Below are 21,905 nucleotides of genomic sequence, written 5' to 3'. Positions count from 1 at the left end.
GTGGAAGGAGAGGTGACAACCAGCACCTGCGGAGGATGCGGCCACGTGGCTGCTCTGAGCCCATCCAGGCCCATAGAAATGAATCAGAATCCCTCGGGGACTTTTTAATTCCCCTTTCCCCCACCCTCCATTAAAAAAAAAACCCTCCAATTGCCCAATTGGGTGAATTATCACAAGTTGAGCTGATGTAAATATCCAGCTAATGCCCGTTTGCTGATTTAATGAAATCCAGAAACAATTTGCAATCACGTAACGAGCCTGGATTCCTGGTTGATAGAATCACAGCACAGAGGGCTGGAAACTGCCCAAGCAGGGCTGGGTGCTCTGTGAGGTTCTGTGTTGGGGCTTTGCCCTTCTATATGGGCAGGTGGGGGTGCTGAGCAGGATGGGAGCCCCACACCTCCAGCACACAGCTGTGCCACGGCCAAGGAGCACAGAGGACATCAAAAGTTCATCTGCTGTGTCTGTTGGTGGCAAGCAGCGTTCACACCCACATCTGTCAGCTAAAGAGCAGCCTGGCTGCATCCTAGGAACATCTGGGGGGGGGCTTTGGCTTTCAGCACTTTCCTCTGCTCGGCCTTTTGGAAGGAAAAGTGTTTGCATAAAGAACAGCAGATGCCTTTTAAAATAGCCCATCTCCCATCCAGTGTTTGGTAATAGAGAGGAGCAGCGATTCAAACAGTTGCAGATGATGTGGGAAGTGCAGCAGATGGGCAGCATGGAGCTGCAGGCAGCCTGTGCTGTGTGTCAGTGCTCACGGATGGTGCTGCTCTGCTGCTGCAAGCTGTGACCGCGCTGCTGGGAAGTGCTGGTGGGGCTGCAGGGCTCTTCTCTGCTCAGCATTAACAGGCACAGCTCTCAGCAGTGACCCAAGCAGCACAGGACATACATTGGGGTTTGTGCACTAAGTGATGCCATTGCACTTGCCAATCTTGTGGGGTAACTGGGGCCAATTCTTGGAGCTCCCATAATATCAGAAAACTCCACCTGGATTGCTAGAGTTACAGAAACCACAGAGATATCAGCCTGTTCCATCAGCTGTCGCCTGTGTTTGTGGTGCAGTGCTGCACGCCAGGCGGGCTGGTTCTTGCTGACGGCTGCAGGCAGTGCTGCTGCTGCTGCGGGTGCTGTGGGGTTCAGGCCGGGCTCGGGCCCCATTGCCAGCTCTGTGCCATGAAGCAGGGATGTGTCCTGCTGCCACTCCAGCGGGGGTCTCCCAGCACACAGTGCAGCCCCTGGGACCCAGTCAGACAGTGCAACAAGGGGATGTTGTCATGCTGGCACTTGGTCACGTCGTGCTGCTCTACCAGGAGCCCTTATCACAAGCAGATGACCCGGCTTGCCTACTGGTCTCTTCCACTGAGGCTTGATGCAGAAAGAGAGTGACTAATATCGCTCCTCTCACTGCTCAGAAATGTCCTCCGTGCGGTTCTTCAGGTGTCGCCAGCACTGCTCCAGGCATGGTGACCTGCACTGTGACCCCATGTGTCAGCGCAGCACCAGCCTCCTGCTGCTGGCACCTGCACAACGTCAGTGCTGCAGCACTGGTGGCAGCAGGAGATCTGGAGCACACAGCTCCATGCGGGGACGAGCAGCAGCAGGGCTGTGCATTGCCAGGAGGGCTGCAGGGATGTTTCTTTGGAGCATGCACAGGCGAGCAGTGCTAGCAGGGATCTGCATAGCCCAACAGCAAGGCAGTGCTGCTCATCGGACTCACCTCATCCAGATCCCACGGCTGGAAGGTGCTTTGGGATCTCCTCCCTCTGTAAGGGCCTCTCAAGCTCAGCCCTGGCCATAGAAGCTCTGGTCCACACCTTGCATTGAATGCAAAGGCAGTCAGGTGGGAGAGCAGAGCCAGCAGCCTGAGGGTCAGCTCAAGGTGCTCACTGCAAAGCACCAAATCGGAGTGAGCCCTCTATGCCCTGCAGCACTGGCTGCAGGGTGCTGTGGGTTCAAGCCCCAGGATGCTACAGGTGCTGGTGGATGCAGGGTCACCAGCAGCACTGATTGGCTCCTGCAGCCCCCTGCTCCCACCAGCTAGGTGGGCCATGTGGCAGAGAGGCCTCCCTATTGTGAGAGCCTATTAAAATCATTGCCTCGGTTAACCAAGGAGCCTGCACCGCTGCGGTTTGCCCTCACATGTTCTGTCTGCACATTTGGTGGCCTCTGGCTGCCCTGGCACAGGATTTCCTCCACAAATGAAACTAGCAGGGGATGAAGACGCCGAGCATTGGCTGGGCTGCAGCGAGCACATGGAGCTCTGTGAGCACGGCTTGAGCTCGTTTCCTGCCTGCACAGCGAACAGAGCTGAGCTCAGCACCTCCATCCCACCCACCCCACACCCACAGAGCACAGCGGAAGCAGCGAGGAGCCGAGGGGATGGGAGCACCACGGCTGCATCTCACCGTCCCCCATCTGCTTCAACACGAAACACAGCAGCTGTGCCATGGGTCCCTGCTGAGTGCACCATCCCAGCACGCTGCAGCTCATCGAGGTGCTGCACAGCTGCATCAGATGAGCCCTACATCTCGTTCTCCAGTAACAAATGTTCTGCTGTTGTCTGGCTGGCAGCACACTCAGTTTATATTCCTTCCTGCTGGAGAAGAAGTGCATCGCCATCCCCCTGGCGCCAGCCTAATTTGTGGGCAAATCCTGATGTATGGTTATGGGACTCAGATGCTGCGCGCCGAGAGCAGTGCTGAAGAATGATGTACCTACAAATCAGGGCTGCAGTGAGTGGGAAGGGGACAGCTGAGCTTTCCGCTCCATCGAGGGATCTGCTTTGTGTGTTGTGCTGCAAATGGGCAGCAAAGCAAAACGAAACCCGTGATATTTTCTGAGTCAATCACAGAAACAAAGGAGGCCTCGATTCCTGCCACGCATCATGGAAAGGGCTGGGTCCAAACAGAAGCGAATTAAAAATAACGAGGTGCAAGCAGCACTTCCTTCCTGCAGGGCACGGCTCTGCCTGCAGCTGTGCCACAAACCCTGCCCCATCACAGCATGGGTTCTGAACTCCACCTGTGCAGCACTGAGGCCTCAGGACCCAACCCTGCTGTTTGCTGCACCCACGTCAGTCTGGAGTAAATCCTTTTAAGCCATCGGGGCCACTCTGGGCTTACCCAGAAAGAAGTGGCCGTGCTATAAATAACACCTTGCTTTGATTAGAGAGCTAAAGGCAGGAAAACAGCACTTAGAAACCATGCAGGGGAAATGTAACCTCTCCCGTTAAGTAGTTATGCCGCTGCTGCATTGACCTGTGAGTGCAACTGAGAGCTGAGTCACATTTTCTAAGCAATTTGCACTAGAGGCAATTCCCCATTGCAGAGCATTCACCTGCACAGAGGGGCATGGACTACGCTATAGGACAGTGAGGCCCAAACCTGCCAGACAGGGGTGAAGGGGAGGGTGAAATTCAGTCAGTCTTGGGGAGCTGAAGGAGCAGAGAGCAACAGAACTGCAGCCGGGGTGATGGAGCCAATGCAGCTGCTCATTGGGCGGTAATGGGGTTTTAAATGATAGCAAATGGCCCTGCCTTGAGCTTCGCATTGGATTGAATTGGTTCTGTCTTCAATCATTTGTCTGGATTTAGGGGTTTCGTTCAGGGAGCAGGAAGGCAGCTTGTACTGTTCAACAGCGAGCAATGCCTGTCTGATCCACACAGTGCATTGCTAGAGGGCTTCCTACTGTGCACCTGCAGTGTTGATGTGCACCTTGATTAACATCCATGCTCATCCAGGACAGCTGCAGGTGGAGCTGCAATCAAAACTAAGAGGCATTCAGGGACTCTGTCTTCAGCACGGTTTGTTACTGAGGGTAGTAACAAGCAGGGAGTTACATCCTGTTTGATGAAAAGGGAAAGCAGCCAAGAAGAAGGGAAAGAGAACCACGAGCAGCACAGGGGGCTCCGGGACACAACAGGACTTAGCCCAACCCTGGGCAGTGCTGCTGGCTGCCCTGTCGTGTTGCACTGCCCTGCCAGGACAAAGAGGCTGTTGCTTTTGTTGTCACATGATAAGATCATCATCGTGAGTTGTTCTTTCCCCCACCTCCCCCCCCCCCGCATTCGATTATCACTTAGAAATACTTGTTTTTCTATAAAGTCTCTTCTCTCCTCCACCCCCAGTGTGAAAAGCAAATCTGTGCTCAGAGTCGCTGCTGAGATTGCAGTTAGACCATTCCCTTCCTGATCCTTATCTCACCAGGATGTAGGAGGGTCCTCGGGGAATAGCTGGAAGCCTTTCGCTGGAGCCATCCAAGAAACAAGCTCCGACTGCAGCCTTTAAATGGCAAATCCATCCAGCTCTGGGACTGGCTTCTGAGGCACACTTTAACCCCATTGCACTGCACCATCCCTGAGCTCTGCTGCACCGGAGATATCCCAGCACCCAGCATGGGCCCTGGGCACTGCTTGGAGCTCCAGCTAAATAACAGGACCTAAAAATAACACCTCTGAATCCTAATCTCAAACAAAGCCTTAGATTGCTGGCTCACAAACCTACTCCAGCTGCTTTCTGTGCAGCAGCAAAGCCAGGGCTGAGGTTCTGCAGGGCTCAGCAGGAGCTTATCCTGCTGCAGGGTGTGTGTGGGGGAGCAAAGAGGGGATCCTGTGTAGCCAACCCCAATGTTTCTTGCACAAAGCTCCTCCTGCTGCCAGTTTCATCAGTGCAGGAAGGCTGCTTCAGATCCCAGCTACTTTTATGAAACACAATATGCTGTATTTGGCAGCAAAGGGGTCCAAACGCTCCAACCACATCAATACAACGAGCAGAAAGGATGATGTGCCATAGCAGTACATCTTTGTACATACACACAGTGCATGCCCCACACAGCCCAGCCCTGAGCAGGAGCACCACTCATCTTCCCCATTTCCCCTGTCAGCTCCTGTTAGAAAACCAGTACCAAGTTCCATGTGCAGACTGGGATCACCCCAGAGAGGTTCTTCTTTCCCCAGCAGTAATGGCAACAACACAGCTTCCATTTGGGGAGCACGCAGTACTTATACGTTCCAATGAAGCAGCTTTGGCCAGCCCATTTCACAAAAGAAAATGAAGAAGCCTCCTTTATTTCTGGCTCTGCCTCCTGCCAATTTCACTTCCCTGGCTCTGCCAGGAACAGGGATGCTGTGGCTGGAGGTGGTGCTTTCTACATGCACAGCCCTGTTCTGCCTGGTGTCTGTTCTGTATTCCGTGACCCAGCCCTGGCCTTTTGATTGTACAGGGAGGCCTTTTGGCACCCACCACCCTGGGGATGGGCCAACAATGTGGTTGGGTCGGTGGCCCTATAGGCTTCTACTGGAACCAAGGGCTCCTACTTGAAAACATGGCTGTCACTATGGTCAGGCATGCAGCCAAGCACCCTATGAGCTGCATCATTTCCTACAGTGACCACGGAATGATTATCTGCATTGATAGAGGCAGCAGTGCACAGTCAGTTCTGGGTATAGGTCTCTCACTTCTAAAGCTGCCTTATCAGCTTCCTTCTACTGGTCACATTTGGTTTTGGGTTGCTAGTAAAGCAGCCTCAGAAGAGTTTTTCCTGTTGTTTTTCCTCCTTTTTCCACTTTAAAACACTTTTCCAAAGAACTTGAAAGCCACAAACATTCCGAAGGGCTGCAGTGAGCTTCAGACGCGTCCAAAACGAAGAACGTTTCCCGAATGCTGAGACATCTGCAGCCTGTGGAAGGACAACAGCTGATTGACTGCTGAGCATTGAGGATGTGAAATTCTGGAGGATGTTCACACGCCAGCGAGGAACCCAGACAGCCCACAGCAGCACTACGGCTGCCACGGAGACCACCGGCACCCATGTGCCCACAGGGCAGCTCATGCCCAGCCAGCAGCAGCCCCACCAATGTGTCCTTCAACACCAGCCAGGTGATGGGCAGCATGGATGCGATCTACATCGGTGCTGAGTGCTTGGTGGCTCTGCTTGCCGCCCTGGGGAACATCCCAGTGGTCTGGGCAGTGAAGCTGAACGCAGCCTTCCACAACACCACCATGTACTTCATTGCCTCCCTGGCGCTGGCTGATATCGCGGTGGGGGTGTTCGTCATCCCGCTGGCCGTGTTGGTCAGCCTGCAGGTCAGCATCCCGTTTCATTTCTGCCTCTTCCTCTGCTGCCTCATGGTGGTCTTCACCCAAGCCTCCATCCTTTCCTTGCTGGCCATCGCCATCGACCGCTACCTGCGTGTGAAGCTGCCCATCAGGTGAGCACACGGTTCTGTTCTTTGGCTGATGGGTTGTTGTGCAGATGCCAAATGCACTACAGATTTCTTTGGGTTTCTGAGGATAATCTTTTAAATACGTTCTCTTTGACTGCTGGCTGAAAATAATAAGGATTTATGAAGGCTTTCCCTTTCTGTGTTTGAATGGAAAGACATACAGAGAGCAAAACTGCAGGCATAAATGGACATATTTTTTGTGGGGAGAAGACCTATACGTTGTGGAAATACAAATATTATCCAGGCAAAAGGAGCACTGAGATCAGAATGAAACAAGAAATAAAACAGCAGCCAACCACAAAGAAGGGAAGTTAAACACAGTTCACTTTCCATGACTGTTAGAGGGAAGAGTTATGGCTTATAACAAAATAAGGTTTTCCTTCCCTCCCCTCCCAAGTTGGTGCTCCAGTTTGCCATAATAAACCTCGAGTTTTTGAACACGAGTTACTGAAATCATCCCCAAGTATTTCAAACAATTCTGTTCAATGTGACCTCGGTTTTCTTCCTCAACAGATATAAAATCATCTCTACTGAGAGAAGGATTTGGTGGGCGCTGGGGCTGTGCTGGTTTCTGTCCCTGCTGGTGGGATTAACCCCAATGTTTGGATGGAACAAACGAAGCGCCCGCTACCACACGTGTGAATTTACCTCTGTGATGAGGATGGATTACATGGTGTATTTTTCCTTCTTCACGTGGACTCTCATCCCTCTGAGCGCCATGTGTGCTCTCTATGTCGCAGTATTTTACATCATCAGGACAAAGCTAAGCCAAGGAGCCGCCAACGGGAGAGGGGTGGGAATGTTCTATGGGAAGGAGTTCAGGAAAGCCAAATCTCTGGCACTTGTTCTCTTCCTGTTTGCGGTGTCCTGGTTGCCTCTGAGCATCATGAACTGCGTTGACTACTTTTACCCTGGATCTAAGATTCCGAAACCTTGGTTCTTCTTGGGAATCTTGTTGTCTCACGCTAATTCTGCCATGAACCCCATTGTCTACGCTTGCAAGATAAAGAAGTTCAAAACCACTTACCTTTTAATTTTAAGGACTTACATCCTATGCAGAAAAAAACCCAAAGCCAGATCCAGTTCTCAGAGATTAAACAAACCAGCAGTCATAGACATAGAATGAACGTTGACCCACCAGCATGTACCAGAGCACTGATAAAATGCTTTAAGGAAAGAACGTGTCCAGTTCCAGCTGCTGTCTGACACAAACTGTGTGACGATAAGGGTGAGCTCCTCGCATACTGTCTGATTCCCATTTCACATTAAGCCCAAGAAGTTAATTTGCAAACTTCTATGTTATTATACCCTAGTCAATCTGGCTTGGTTGTTGCTGTACCAAGCCCAGACCTTCTCAGGTAAGCACCTGCCTTTAAGAGCACCTTCTGGCTCTTGTTTACTGATTTGAGCGTTGCTTGGCAGACTGTGATCCAAAGCACAATTACCAAGATGGACTTCTTACTTCCAGCTCCGATCCACAGGCAGTAAGAAATAATGCAACAGTTCTTGTTAGTTTCTAGCTTTAACTCAAGCCCGACAAGTCTTTTGGCCAGCGTTTTGCTTTCTCTTTACTTGCACACAACCACACCTGCACCGACGTTTTGCTCCAGCAGCACAAGTGCAGTTATGGCATCACATGAGACCTCCATCTGCAAATGAAGGACTGCACCAGCTGCCCCCACCCTGTGGGTCTGCATATACATGCCTTACATCTGTATGTCTGTATTATATAAGTTTCAAAATGCAGAAAAGAGTTAAGATTAACTTTGTCCTTCCCCCTTCCCCCATAAGGATTGTCTGTGTACACTGAAAACAGGATAAATGCTTGCAATGCAGGATGTCCTCACTGCCTCCTCTTGCACCCATCATATCCTGTCCATTTAGATGATCAGATGAGGTCTGGTCAGCTTGTGCTGCAGTCAGTGCTGCCACATTTTCATGAAGGATAATAAATATTAAATGGATTTTATGCAAAGTCAAAGTGTTGCATTAAATCCCTGCTCTGTTTTAGCAGGTGTCCAAACAGCTCAGAAGCTGCAAAGTAGATGCTATAGCACAGCTTGGTTTCAGGGAACACGGGTTAAGCTGAACAGAGGCAATTCAACGCAAGGCTCTTTTTTCTTCGTCTTTGCATAGTAAAAGTGGTCTGGGAAAACAGTCAAAGGGGAGAGCATCCTTCTGTTATGTAGCTCGATAAGCTACATAAATGCCAGTGCCTGCTCCTTTAACAAAGATCAGAGATCTTAGTTCATGATCTGATGTAATCCTTGCTGCTGCCCAAACCCACCCTGTTACGTGGTCCCACCCTTAATGAAGCAGCTGGGCAAAGGGAGCCACTGAATGAGTACATCACAACTTGGAGATGCGATCGCTGTCGGTAGATGGAACCGATTCCTTTCAGCAGCGGCTGCTCGGTGCTGCCCCGCAGTGGTGCATCATAATATATAGTTCAGAGGTTTAACCAAAGCATCGGGCACCCTCATCAAAAACGCTGCAGATAGTGACTGAACAGAGAAATAAGGGCACAGATGTGGACAGGTGCAGAGAAACGCTTCTGTTTTTCAGTTCTCTTCAGCAGTTTCAAGCAATAGCAGAAACCCACAAGGAAACTGTGCAACAAGTTGTCACCAGGATTGCTCTACAGATGAGGGAAGGCGGTAGGGAAAGCAACTTGTCCCCAGTGTTGGCAAGAGTTGTAGAACAGGAGATGCTGTTTTCTCCTCCCAGCTATGAATTCTGCTGATGTTATGTACTGCAGCCTGGATATCTCATAGAGCACTACAGTCCTCTGTGCAACAATCCCATGGCATCCAACATGCAGAAAGTGCAGGTGCTCTAATGGCAAAGTTCCACTGTCATACAGGTGCTGCTTTTGGTCGGGGCTTGATGACCACAGAGGCATAAGAAACCTCATTCTGGGATATGAAAGAGGTTAAAACCATCAGAGAAAGTGCAAATATAACATCTTGGGACAAATTTCCTGTTTTGAGTTTGACCTCAATGTTACAGAACCTGAGCAGCCCCAGGAATTATAGCTTTGACCTTTACCTGGGTGTTTTCAGCAGATTCCTCACAAGGTGCCTTGGAGGGAACCTGTTCTCGTAGGTTTTCCTGGGATCTCTTATACCCTAGAAGGGAGGAGAGCAGAGTGGAATTAGCTAGGTGGTGCAGTTGTTCTTAGTCCACACAGCACTTCTTGATGGTCATTTAAAGGTAACAAAACTTGCAACAAGGATGTTTTAATTACAGAAATAGGAAGCAATGAGGACCCAGTGGGTTGGTCTGTCTTCTGTGCAAGACTATTTATTCCTCCCCTCACCCTTAACTGCAAGGCGCTGAGTTATGCTCCCTTGTCATTTGTGCCACAGAAAGAGGAATTGGCTGTGATACTCTGCCAGCCGAGTGTGCAGTTCCCTCTCAGCTGACAGCTGGGCAATCCGACCTGAAATCTGTTGCAATCTTCATTTGGAAACCCAAGAACCACGTTGCTGGCATTTCCCTGACTGTGCCACTTACTTTTTCTGATGAGGTAGACGACTGCAACCACCAGAAGAGTTGACAGGATGCCAGAGATAAAGGCTAGTGCTAAGTAGAACATTTCAGGTCTGTTGATGCACAGGAAACAGCGTCAGAATCACATTCTTACTGAAATATCAAAGAATTAATAGCTTTCAAATTCAACCAAGCTTACCAAACATCCAATTACCAAGCCCCATGAGATCACAAGATATCTGCAGTAAGTATTACTAAGTACGTAGAGCACAGACTAGAAAATTCCAAGCAATCTTGTACAAGCATAAACTGCATTATTGTGCAATTTCTCCCCTACAGAAGGGGCTTGTAGTTTCAAGGTGTTCAAAGTAAAGAAATAAAGGTGTAACATTTACTTATCAAACAAGGAGTCGCCTTCTGAATCTGGTAAGGCAGCAGTAGAGGTTTGTACAGTGGTGTGTACAGTGACAGTAGTGGAAATGGGCTTTGGTGTAACTAAAATCAAAGAGAAAAAGTAAGAGTTTAGATGTGTTAATATTTCCAGTACATGTAGCAAGCAAATAACCTCTTAGAAATATGAACCTATTCAAGAATGACTGCAAGAAATGTTGCAAGTGTAACAGAAATCTGACAGTGAAAACACCAGGCAGAAAAACACCCCTGATCCTCACCTCCACTGCTCCCCAGCAGCCTTTGGGAGTTGTGCAGTACCTTCCCAAACACATTTATCTACAAAGCTACCCCACAGCAACCCCTTCTGAGCCAGGAAAGTGGTGACGTAGCCAAGATCAATGGATCTAATAGAACTCCTTAAAAAAATAATAACAAAATGAAATACCTGGTTTTGATTTTGAGGAGCTGCCTCCCATTCTCTCCAAACACCAGTGAGCAGCAAGAGATCCTAAAGATAAGGAGAAAGCTGTATTTACACACACACATACACGACACGAAGCTAACGTCCTCATTCACGTCTCAGACTTGATTTAACTTTTATCAGGGTTTTAGGCACCTTACACAAACTTGCATGAAACCACAGCAGGAAATCTGGCAATTACAGAACATGAGCCCAACTTCTCAACATCTCATTCCTGCACCCGAGTGCACACGCACCCAGTAACCTTTGATAAGCACAATTGCTCCTCATAAAATGATGGGATATATTTAATATCGGAATAAATATCCCCAGTGTTACTTAGCTGGCATAGAGTGATCTTTATGAGTATTTCCACAATCAGAAGCATGGATAGGAAAAAACAAAAGGGATGTTTTTTCTCAAGCTACATTCAGAGGAAGAATTAAAACATTTTCAAATGGAGGAGGTACAAGACTGAAGATAGGGAAATAAAGGTTTACTAGGAAATTCTCACCCTAATATCTCTCATTACTTGGTTTTCAAACTACACATTGCAAAGAACATCCAACCCTTGCTCACAACATGAAAACAAACTGCTCTCATTGTTGCTTCCATCTTTTTCTCCTGCATATCCCGACAGCCAGATCTCAAAGTACATTGCACTTCCAATAAGAGAAGTAATGTTGGTAAGTGATAAAGCTTCATCTTACCTCACTCTGTACAATGGCCACCCGCTTGCTGGTAGAAAACTTCCGTAGGGTTATAGCACTGCTTGCACAGCACTACGTGCTGCCTTTGTGAAATGAACATGTCCTGCTTGTGAAAGCACAACTAAGCTTTAATTCAGACAAGACACCAATGTGGAAGTTGAGTAACTTCACTTTTTTTTTTTTTTTTAAAGACAGGAAATGATGAGAAACCTTTTATTGCCAGGAAATGCCAGAGGGAAACAAAAAAAAAAACCACCTTTACCTTAAGGTAGATGAGCTTTGCCTTTAAGACTTCCAAAGAACACCTTTTTCTCTGAGCTGTTGTAATGAAAAACAATGTAGGAACCTATGCTGCTTTACCAACTCCTCCAGTAGTGTTCCCTTACCACAGTACCAGTCCACATACAAAAGGTGCTTCAGTCCCTCCGGGTCTCACTTATCAATTCTACTGCTCTAATCTTTATGCTGGTAAATTCATCAGAAGTTAAGCTTTATCTTCTGTTTCCTGCCAGCCATATCCTCTTTTCTGCAGAATAAAAAGAAGCTTTTGTAATTATTTAAAGCTTTGTTACTTCTTTTTATTTTTTCCAGTTGTTCTATACGAGGATATCAGTTCTAATCATCTCATTGGGTAGCACTGGGTCAGCATCTCACCTCCAGCTGTATATGTATGTATATGTATATATACACACTGTATATGCTGCAGTTGGAAGTAATCCCCCACTAAAATCTAACTGCAGTGGTTCATTTGCATTACCAATCAGGCTACTGCAAACACACACACACACACACAAATCACTACTATCACTGAGAGTCAAAGACAGCAAAGATTTTTGTTTGTTGGTTTTAATGACATTTGACAATTAGAGTTTCCAACGGTCAGTAATGGGACACCTCAGAGGAATCAGGTACTACGTGGCTACACCGACACCTGGGCGCTCTTTGATAGTGCCTTCAGGTCCAAAATGCACTTTGCAATGCTCTCCTTCTGCTGCAAAAGAAAAAGAAAAGGTTTTCAGAAGGAAGTTAAACAAGCAGAACAAATATTTTGTACATTTTTGTTATTCTCTCTTTGAATAGTCAAAACAAGCTATAGACTGAAAGGAATGATGCTATATAGCTTGTAAGGCAAGCAATATACCTATAGACTAAGATATAACACAGATTAAGGCAAACAGCAAAAACCAATACCTGCTGAGGCGTGATGCTCTGAATAACATTCTTCTCCACCCACTGAACCATGTGATCTAGTTCTTTCTGACGCTTCAAGTTCTGCAGAGCCACCTGATAGTCCAGCCTTTTCTTTACTTCATTGTAGACTGTCAGTAACCTTTCTCGATAGTTAGCTTCCAGCAGCATTGCAATGTTATTCTAGACACAGAAGATGAAATCAACAGATTAGGATTTGACAACAAGACAATACAGCAGAACACAGACCCATACAACAAAGCTAGAGCTACATACCCTCTTAGCATCAAAGAGGTAACGGTGGCCTTCAGTTCTCCACTGCTCCTTCTTCTCCTCCTCAATGGCAGTTTCCAGTGCTTTAATTGCTTCATTTTTCACCTCTAAAGCTTTAGCAACTTTCTCCTGAAAGCAGAAACCAAATATATGATTCAGAATTAAAGCTGCAAATAAAGCAAGAAATCTGCAATCTATTCCTGAAATTCAGCATTACAAGTTGAAAGAGAAATACCTACACCAGCTAAATTGCAACAGATTTGAGGATGGCATGACAAGAATTACTGTTCACAACCAACTGTACTTATAAAAGACATAAAATATTTGTGTTTGGTGTAAGGTGCTTTTCCTTCATTTTTTCCCCCCAAAGCCTAATAGCAACACCAACATAAGACTTAAAACATACCTCATTTAAGCATTGTTACAAGAGTAACAGGCTCAGATTCTATTACAGCCCAGACCTACTTCAGCAGATCAACTAGTTTTTAGCTTCTGCAAAATTGGATTGTGTTTTCTTTTTACCTCATTAAGTTTGTCAGCAAAAGCTGCTACGTCCGCACCGTACTTTTTAACAACATAAATGATGACTGACAATATGGAGATAGCTGCAATCGTCTCGTGGTTAATGACATAGATTTCCTTAGAGAGTAAGTAAAGCAGGAGTCCAGTTCCCAACATGTAAGGCCCTAATAAATAAATAAATCAGCATTATTTGCATTGAAGTGAAACGCCTAAAAGCAAATAGATTAACTCCAGGAAACATTCCTTTGTGCCATGACCAAAAGCAGAATCAGACAGCTTCAGAACACCACAGTGGGAAGGACAACACAAGGAACACTGCATCCAGATCCTGGATCCACACAGGACTGCCCAAATTCAACCCATATTCACACAGAAGCGCCTGCTGCAGGCCTTGACTATTGTAAGGCTGTTCAAAGGCACTTAACATCAGGGATACTACACAGGCCTCATAACCACCCTCTCATAATACCTAAAGAGTGAAAAAAAGAACACATTTCAATAAGCCTAACTAAATGTAAATTAAAAGCACATCACAGAGTCACAGAACTGGAGGGTCTGGGAGGGGAGTCTAAGAGATAACCTGATCCATCCCCTAATGTATGGGAAATTGGTAACCACAGCCTGAACCTCTGATTAATCAGCTGAGGCAAGTGTGGGGTCAGCTGTAGGAGCACAGGTGAGAGTGATGTAGCTGTGCTCCTGGAAGGGGTGGAGCTTGACTCCACCTCCTCCAGATCTCATTTAAGGGCTGACCACCACTAAGGCAGCATCTTTTGGGGACTGCTCCTTGGTGGAGATTGCCTCCCAGCAAAGGCATCCATATGAGTGAGTTTTTCCTCATAAATAACCCTTTGAATATCTGTTCCCATCTTTGTATCCTTACACCCGGGTAGCTGTGAAATCTGTTTCTTGGACACTGCAGAGCACAACAACTGCATTCTATCAACACAAATAGAATCGATCTGCTACATCAACATCTCCGGTATCTTAAAGCTCATATATTAACCTGTGACTCCGGTTTTAGGATATAGGAACTGGAAGAACTCCTCGGGGATCAGGCCGTGCCGAACCTCTCCTCCCTTCTCCGGCAGAGGCGGCACAGGAGCCAAGCGCTGCTGGCCGGTGTGAAGCGGCCTCGAGACGTGCAAGATGCTGCAACGAGAAGGTTTCCATTCAATGCAATGAGAACCAGCGAGCGAAACCCGGCCCGGCAGCGCCATACTCACCCCACACAGACGGGAGGCGGCAGGCCCTGCAGGCCCTTCAGCACGGCCGGGGCTGCGGGAGGAGAGGAAGGGCAGAGGGCACGTCAGGACGGAGCTCAGACACCTTCTCCCATCCCCCCCAGCTCCCGCCCGGTGTTTCCCCATAAGGAGCCGTGCTCGCTCACCGGCGCGGAGGACGAGACGGGACAGCATGGCGGCGAGAGCGACCCTTCGTCCCGGTGACCGCCGGCCGCCTCTTCAGCACCGAGATGGCGGCTGGGCAGATCTCGCGAGATTCCCGCAGAGGGGACGTCGTGGGGTCGCTCTCGCGAGAGGCGACGGCGAGCGCGCGCGCGCGGGGCGGAAGCACGTGGGGGCGCCGCCGCCGGTCCCGGTCCCGCTGCGCCACCGCCGCCATGGAGGAGCCGCCGCCCGAGCAGCCGCCGCCCGCCGCGCCTCCAACGCCTTCAGCAGGCGGGGAAGAGGAGGAGACCGCGGCGGGGGGCGGCCCGGAATGGAACATCCCGCCTAACGCTCCCGCCTGCATGGAGAGACACCTGGAACGAGCGCATTACCGTGCAGGTAGCGGTACGGGGCGGCGGGGAGCGGGGCGGGAGGGCAACACCGCGGAGCTGAACGGGTTTCTGTCCCGCAGACGGAGCGCTGCTGCTGGGCGCGTCGGGGCTGAGCGGCCGCTGCTGGGCCGGCTCCATCTGGGTGTTCGCCGACCCCCGGCGCGCCCCCAGCGAGGGATTCTGCACCGCCGGCGTTCAGACCGAAGCGGGCGTTGCCGACCTGCGTTGGGTGGCGGATAGAGGCATCCTGGTGGGCTCCGACTCCGGTAAGCAAAAGGCGGCGCCCCCTGCCCGGGGCTCATTCCCCCTCCTTCCTTCCCCCCCTTCCTCCGCCCGCGGTGAGGTGGGACCCTCGCTGTGCCCCGCAGGCGCCGTGGAGCTGTGGGAGCTGGATGAGAAGGAGACCCTCATCGTTAACAAGTTCTGCAAGTACGAGCACGATGACATGGTGGAGGCGGTGGATGTCCTGGCGGGCAGCACAAAGGCAGTCAGTGGTGGAAGGGACTTCAGGTGAGTGCTCCTCACCCTGCTCCCCTACCCCCCCTTACCCTGGGATGTGGTTCCAGGCCCTTATTGCTGCCTCTCATCTGCAGTGTGAAGGTGTGGGACCTCCCACAGCAGACTGTGCTGCATTCCTACAGAGGTGAGTGCCCGCTGTGTTCGTGTTGTGGCCCCCACGCCATGGCTGCATCTACCTCATGAGTTTCTAGCACAACTCTACTTCTCTGATCAATTTTCCATGCCAAACCTGTGTTATAAGACCCATTTCTTCCCATTTCCAAGTCTATTTGTGAATTTCTCTGCTTTCTTCTCTTCCCTGCACTTGCATGCATAATCTAAGCTGTATTTGCATTGAATAACACTCTCCAGAGCTCTGGGGAGAGCTATCACAGAGGCCATGCTGTGCTCGCTTGACCGTCCCCTCCTGTCCCTCTGTAACCACCCTCTAGTCTGTAGTGGATTCTTCAAGCTGGTGCACACTGCAAGGACATCACTGCAATGGCTCTGATTGGGTTTGGCAGCTTAGAGTGTTAAGAAGTGCTTGGATATCTTTGGGTAGAAGTTCTTCTTTGTCTGCTGTGCCTCCAGAGATCTTGGCTCCCTTCTCTATGTTGTACAGTGGGCACACAGGGGAATGTTGGATGCAGCCTTTGATGCTCTTTATCCTTTTGTGCTTTTGGTAGCTCACTCCGATGCAGTGACGTGTGTGGCTGCCTGTCCTGGTAAGGACACCATCTTCCTGTCCTGTGCCGAGGTAAAGCTAATTGTATCTGAATCTGCCTGATAAATGCTTTGTGTTTAAAACATGGGAGTTCCCAGCTCTTTCTTAGGGTGACTGAAGGAGCTGAGTCTTAATGCCAGCATCGTTTTAAACACAGGAAGGGGGTGATGTGGGTTTGAATGTGGATTGGTAGCAGTACTGCAGTGACTCTGAGTTGATGCCTGCCTCTGCTCCAAGAAAAGACCTGTAAAAATCTTATTTGCTTTGAATTTATAGGATGAAAGAATATTACTCTGGGACACCAGATGCCCCAAACCAGCTACTCGAATTGGTATGTTTCTGAATGCAGTCACTGCTTACATATGAAATTGTGTGAAGAAATATACTATTTCATGCCTGAGTTCTTTATATCCATACTCAATAACGCGGCCTGGCTGCTTAGTTACAGAAGCCCATTAAACCCTAAGAAGTCGAGCTCTATCACAAAGTAAAATCAACTTTAATGTAATCGTAGTGTTGTAGCAGTGTTAACTGGGCTGGGGTAGGAATGTCTTTGTAAGGACTGCTCTTTTCACACCCAATTTGTTTACTTACAGTTTGCAGTGCCTGTAATTACCTCCCTACCTCAGTCCTGTGGCATCCACAGGAAAGTGACATCTTTGCTTTAGGTAAGAAGTGCTCTTATTGAGGTCTTTCTTTTCACGTGACAGCTTTGCTGATAACCTCATTCTCTCTTCTCTTCCCAAAGGTGATGAAAGTGGAACAGTTGCACTAGTAGACACAAAGAATCCCGATTCTGCCCTCAGCTCCATTGTGCACGCCCGACGTATTACGGGCTTTGCATTTTCTGCACATAGGTACTGTCTAAAATAGGGGCGTAGAGTGTACAACTACATACACTCATATGTCAGAGTAAAGCATTTCTCATGGAGGCTTTTGTGTATTTAATTGTTCTAACTGTGGTTTCTTCTCTGCCCTGTAGCTCACCTTTGCTGGCTTCCATCAGTGAAGACTGTACAGTAGCTGTTCTCAACTCAGACCTTTCAGAGGTGTAAGTACCAGACGTTGTATTCACTGGGGCTGTTTCTCTTGCTGATTTCTCATTAATTGTTTATATGCCAAAGGGAAGATGAAAATACTCCTTAAATAGGGGAACGTTGTTCTAACAAACAAGCAATTAGGAAGTGCACAAGCCCATTCATTCTTAGCAGCAGTGCTTCATGGCTCATTGCTCTCTTTTCCAGGTTCAGAAGCCGTTCTCATCGAGACTTTGTCAAAGGTTTATCGTGGTCTCCTTCAGACAATGCCTTGCTCACTACAGTTGGATGGGATCATCAGGTTTTACATCACACTGTCCCCATACCAACTGGTGAAGCTTCCGGAATCAACTGTGTAAAAGAATAGTTTTATAAACTCATTGGTCCAAATTCCTTCCTGGCATTACTTTGGTTCTCCTGAAGTCGACGATGTTTGTGAACTGGAGTGGTTATGGATTATTGTCTGCCTTGAACCTTGTGACTAAGAAGGTTCCTGTAGTAGTTTTGAGTTAAGCATAAATTAGTTGCAAACCAGACTGTACCACCTCCTCAGGAGTTGGATTCACCTGTGAAAAGACTGCAGTTCTTTTACCCTGGAAAAAGAAATGGTGGCTTCAGCCACAGAGGAGCCTTGGAACAGGGAATTAGGTATAATAAAATGAAAGACTTGTTTCTTCAAACCACTCACAGAATGAATAGAAAGAGATTATTTGTGGAGGTAAAAAGGAACCACCTTTACTGAGGTAGATGCAAAAGCCTCACATGAGCAAAGTGTTTGCTGTTGAAATCCTTCCTTCCAGTGGGACAGGAAGACGTGTTGGAATTTTAAGGGTAGAAGAGAGTTTCCTTGTTGTCTGTAGTGCCACAGTCAGTTTAGGTTGGTTTTTTGCATCTTCTATTGCAAATAATCCCACTGTGAGCACTGTATGTGCACTTCTGCTCCACTGGTGGGTATCAGAGTACCAGTGCTTGGTGTGATGACGTCACATACGCTCTATGATAAGGATCTCAGCTGCAGTCATTAAACATCTTTGTGATGGTGCATGACATGCTGAAATACCAGGACCTGTAATGCTCAGCATTGCTTGGAGCTGAGTGCAGCTCAGAGGCTTTTCTGCAGCGTGCTGAAAGCTGAGACAAGTTTGCTTGACAACACCACATTTCAGCTTCTCTGTGCTGAGTGCAACTTAATCCAGAATAAGGTTTGTGAACAGAAGTTTATATAAGGGGAAAAACTGGACTAAGGACTCGAGTCTTCATTTTGTTGCTCCTGTTATCAGATGGCTTAGTGATAAATAAGGCTCCTGATACACAGTCAGTGAGTGACTGAGAAGATCAAGTGTTCCCATAATCCCCTCAAAGACTTCACATAATCCTTAGAGGTTGGGTTTTGTTCCTTGGGTATATTTTTTGGGGGTAATAGAACATACAACTTCTCCAGCCAAACTGTTTCCTTTGAATATATTTAACTGACAATAAATGGCATTGCTCTGCATACATGGCTGCTGCTCCAGGTTGGCTTTCGTAGAGACAACAGCGGGTCTTAGCTAATGAAACAGAAACTACTGTTAAATGCTACATTGCCTTTACTGTGATAGCAATGCTACACTGTAAACAACTACAATTGTTTTTCAGAGCAAAATTCCCCATCTAGAGCATTGTAATCACAAAGAACAAGTTTCCTCCATGCTGCCCCTTGGAAGAGTTCAAGACAAAGGTTGTGTATTACAAAGTGCTGCTTGTGAAAGAGATGTCTTTGGAAAGGATGGAAGATGGTTTTAAAATAAATCATAGTTTTCATTTACAACTGGCTCTTCAGTTTCACCTGGCTTCCTGTGCAACACCAAGAGCCAGCTGAGGTCATGGACTGCTGAAGTTGTGATTGCAGGCCCTGGAGTTACAACTGTGCTTAAATAAACTCGCCGCATGCAATGCAAGCAGGGACAAGTTCCAAATAGGAAGTTTTAAACCACGTAAGTTCCTCAGCTCACTGTGCTGCAGAGTTCTGCAATCCAAGGCAAAAAGTGATAAGAGTGGTGGAAGATGAGGAACTTGTGGAGAAAAGGTCACTGTTGGTGTTCTATTCCTGTTGTACATTTGATTAAAGGCTTGGTATAGTAGCACATGCCGGGCTTCAGCATCCTGCAAACCTTTGGGTAAAGCTCTGTGTTCCACCACAGGAGGGCAGCAGCATGACAGCAGCCAGAGGTTTGCACGCATTAAAGACCATCTACCCTTTTTACTGCTTGTTTTTTCCCTCCCTACCATCATAAATAAGCACAGAAGCGCATCGCTTTATTTAGTAGTTGCTAGTGTGTTAGCTTAGCAAGGCTATAAGCACTGGGAACCAATAAGAAGCAGTGTCATACCAGCACAGGGGCAGCACTGCAGAAGCACTGACACCATCACATCGATGCCCACTGAATTACAAGCTACCTGCAAAGGATCTGGAGGACACTCTGAGCTTTGTGGTGTGCTGATGCTGCCCAAGCTGCTTCACACCCTGCTCAGGTTTGGGGACATGGCTGTAATATATTGTGGCTAGAGAAAATGCTTCAAGATACATTGCACGCTTCCCTAATGAAGAACCTTGTTTTGTAGCCAGGATTAAAGAGATGAGAATGCAAATAAGTATAATTTGGAGGAGTGGAGAGAGTAAGCCACTCCGAAAACAAGCTGCCTTTTATGTTGGCGCTTGCATTGCTCATCCTGGGTTTTCAATTTGAAGCACAGCATTCTAATTCGGACTTGCAAATCACTTTGCAAGTTTCATTCCTAATGAAAAGCTCCAGACCAAGAACACTATTTATAGAAACCCAGGCTGAACTGTAAAGCTGCTCCATCAGGCTGCCTAGCCTGCAGGGCACGGGGTGGTTCTGCAGCAATGGGCAGTGAGGAGAGCTGCATGCTCATGCTTCTGTTATCACTGACATTGTCATAGCAGTTGTTGATACTGAGCCCTAAGCAGAAGCTGCCCCAACCCATGGGAAAGGTGAAGTTCAGTAGATAAGGGTAGATAATACTGAAAGAAAGTCACGCCACGCATCATAAAACAACACATCCAGAGACATTTAATGCAAGAAGGTTCGTGTTCAGTGGCACTCATAAATAAGAGACTTTGTTCAAACACTTTACAAGTTCTACTACATTAGCAGGTGCTTTAGAGGAGGTTGCAGGGACTCATTTAAGTTGTATTAAGACTTGAATGACCACACTGGCAAGAGAGCATTGAGGCAGTAAGGATTCCACTGTCAGCTCTCAGAATGGCTTTCAGTACTATAAGGTCACTTGGCTCTGTTGCCACCCCTCAGTTTCCCTCCTCTATCGCTAAGTTTATGTAGTAAAGCAACTGGGGGAGAAGGAAGAGAAACAGGAATCAGAGCAAAGCAATGTGTGTGCTGTGCTGACAAGATAACCCAGCCAAGAGGGAGCTCCCAGCAGCTGAGAAGAGTCCTCACTGCTCATTGCACTGATCTGCCCCGCACCAGCTCCGACACTGATTTCTTTGGAATGCAAACAGCTCCCTATGGCCTTGGCCTGTTTAATCATACTGAAATCCTACTATATTCCTAAAGCAGCAGGGATAGCCTGCAGTGTCTAAAGTACAGAATCGTTTCAATGCTTCAAACATTCACGTTAACCAGTTTTACTGGGAAGTCGTACCCGGTTTCATTACAGCTTAGTCCACATGCATTCCCAGAATGGGTGTTCTTTGCGTAAATAAACGGCTGTTACACAAACCTGACTTACATCCTTATGCTTCTGCTATTTGATTTAAAGCAATGTCCACCTGCTAGGAACAAGATGCTCCACGCTACGTAGCACCGTATTACAGCATCTCAGGATGCTCCACACACAGGGAACTTCCACACTTGGGGGTATAGATTGGCAAAAGCCTTTTGTGCACACAGAGTCTACGAGCCCAGGGAGTTACTGCCTGGTTCCTTCCATAGTCCCTCCTCTCCTCCATAAACCAACATCCAGCCATTTAAAACCAGCTGGAGTGAGCACAGCTGGAAGCATTCCAAAGTCGCTGCGAGTTACTGGCATAAAAACATCCTATGAATTAGCTATTAGGCTGATTATGGTATTTGCGCTCTCATTTCATTCACAGCAAAGTAAAGTTCAGAACACTTTGAAGCCTCTGCAGCGTTCGAAACAGCTGTTAAATTATTAGGTAGGGCTGGAAATAATGTAAAACAGAATGTCAACAGCGTGACATTAATAAAGATAGCTTCTGAAATCTGCACTGTGGAGGGGAAAACTTATCACCGAGTTTTGAGTCTAATTGTAGAGCAAAATCTACTCGCAACACAAAGCGGAATAAACCTGAATGGAACTAATGATACCGTATGACATTGAGAACAGAAAGTGCTTTCAATAAAGGTAGACTCGTGTCTCAAAGTGCTTTTAGTTTGTCAGCGATTAGAAAATAGTCTCTACAAGTTTTTACACCTATCTTACAGTGATTTGCAGCAAGTTTACCTGGGAGGAAGATTCGCTTCTAACTCTCACTACAGCTGACCGCAGTGTGAAATACCCTCTTTCAGACCACTCTCCCATTGCACAACACTGGCTCCTTCAGATAGATCTGCACCAAAGCGT

At 47.8% G+C, this 21,905-nt stretch overlaps 3 protein-coding genes across 3 annotated transcripts; 2 read left to right on the top strand and 1 right to left on the bottom strand.

Annotated features, from left to right (window-relative positions):
• The first annotated feature begins 5,680 nt into the window (after positions 1 to 5,680).
• ADORA3 (adenosine A3 receptor) lies at positions 5,681 to 7,349 on the top strand. The gene is made up of 2 exons (XM_072355999.1): positions 5,681 to 6,208; positions 6,737 to 7,349. The coding sequence occupies exons 1-2, from the start codon at positions 5,808 to 5,810 to the stop codon at positions 7,347 to 7,349; spliced, it is 1,014 nt and encodes a 337-aa protein (XP_072212100.1). The 5' UTR covers positions 5,681 to 5,807.
• Positions 7,350 to 7,734: 385 nt separating this feature from the next.
• On the bottom strand, positions 7,735 to 14,791 carry ATP5PB (ATP synthase peripheral stalk-membrane subunit b). Its single transcript, XM_072356000.1, has 11 exons — positions 14,652 to 14,791; positions 14,488 to 14,539; positions 14,268 to 14,413; positions 13,262 to 13,425; positions 12,743 to 12,868; positions 12,470 to 12,649; positions 10,554 to 12,269; positions 10,111 to 10,210; positions 9,740 to 9,828; positions 9,272 to 9,351; positions 7,735 to 9,138 (listed from the first exon to the last, which is right to left on the bottom strand). The coding sequence occupies exons 1-7, from the start codon at positions 14,677 to 14,679 to the stop codon at positions 12,198 to 12,200; spliced, it is 768 nt and encodes a 255-aa protein (XP_072212101.1). The 5' UTR covers positions 14,680 to 14,791; the 3' UTR covers positions 7,735 to 9,138; positions 9,272 to 9,351; positions 9,740 to 9,828; positions 10,111 to 10,210; positions 10,554 to 12,197.
• On the top strand, positions 14,736 to 18,795 carry WDR77 (WD repeat domain 77). Its single transcript, XM_072355998.1, has 10 exons — positions 14,736 to 15,048; positions 15,122 to 15,307; positions 15,410 to 15,551; positions 15,635 to 15,684; positions 16,226 to 16,296; positions 16,540 to 16,594; positions 16,860 to 16,931; positions 17,012 to 17,120; positions 17,246 to 17,314; positions 17,508 to 18,795. The coding sequence occupies exons 1-10, from the start codon at positions 14,736 to 14,738 to the stop codon at positions 17,665 to 17,667; spliced, it is 1,227 nt and encodes a 408-aa protein (XP_072212099.1). The 3' UTR covers positions 17,668 to 18,795.
• The last annotated feature ends 3,110 nt before the right edge of the window (positions 18,796 to 21,905 follow it).

Source organism: Excalfactoria chinensis, chromosome 23 (assembly GCF_039878825.1).
Source record: "Excalfactoria chinensis isolate bCotChi1 chromosome 23, bCotChi1.hap2, whole genome shotgun sequence".
Classification (NCBI taxonomy): domain Eukaryota; kingdom Metazoa; phylum Chordata; class Aves; order Galliformes; family Phasianidae; genus Excalfactoria; species Excalfactoria chinensis.
Note: the sequence above shows the minus strand (reverse complement) of the source record. Positions and strands in the feature narration are given on the sequence as shown.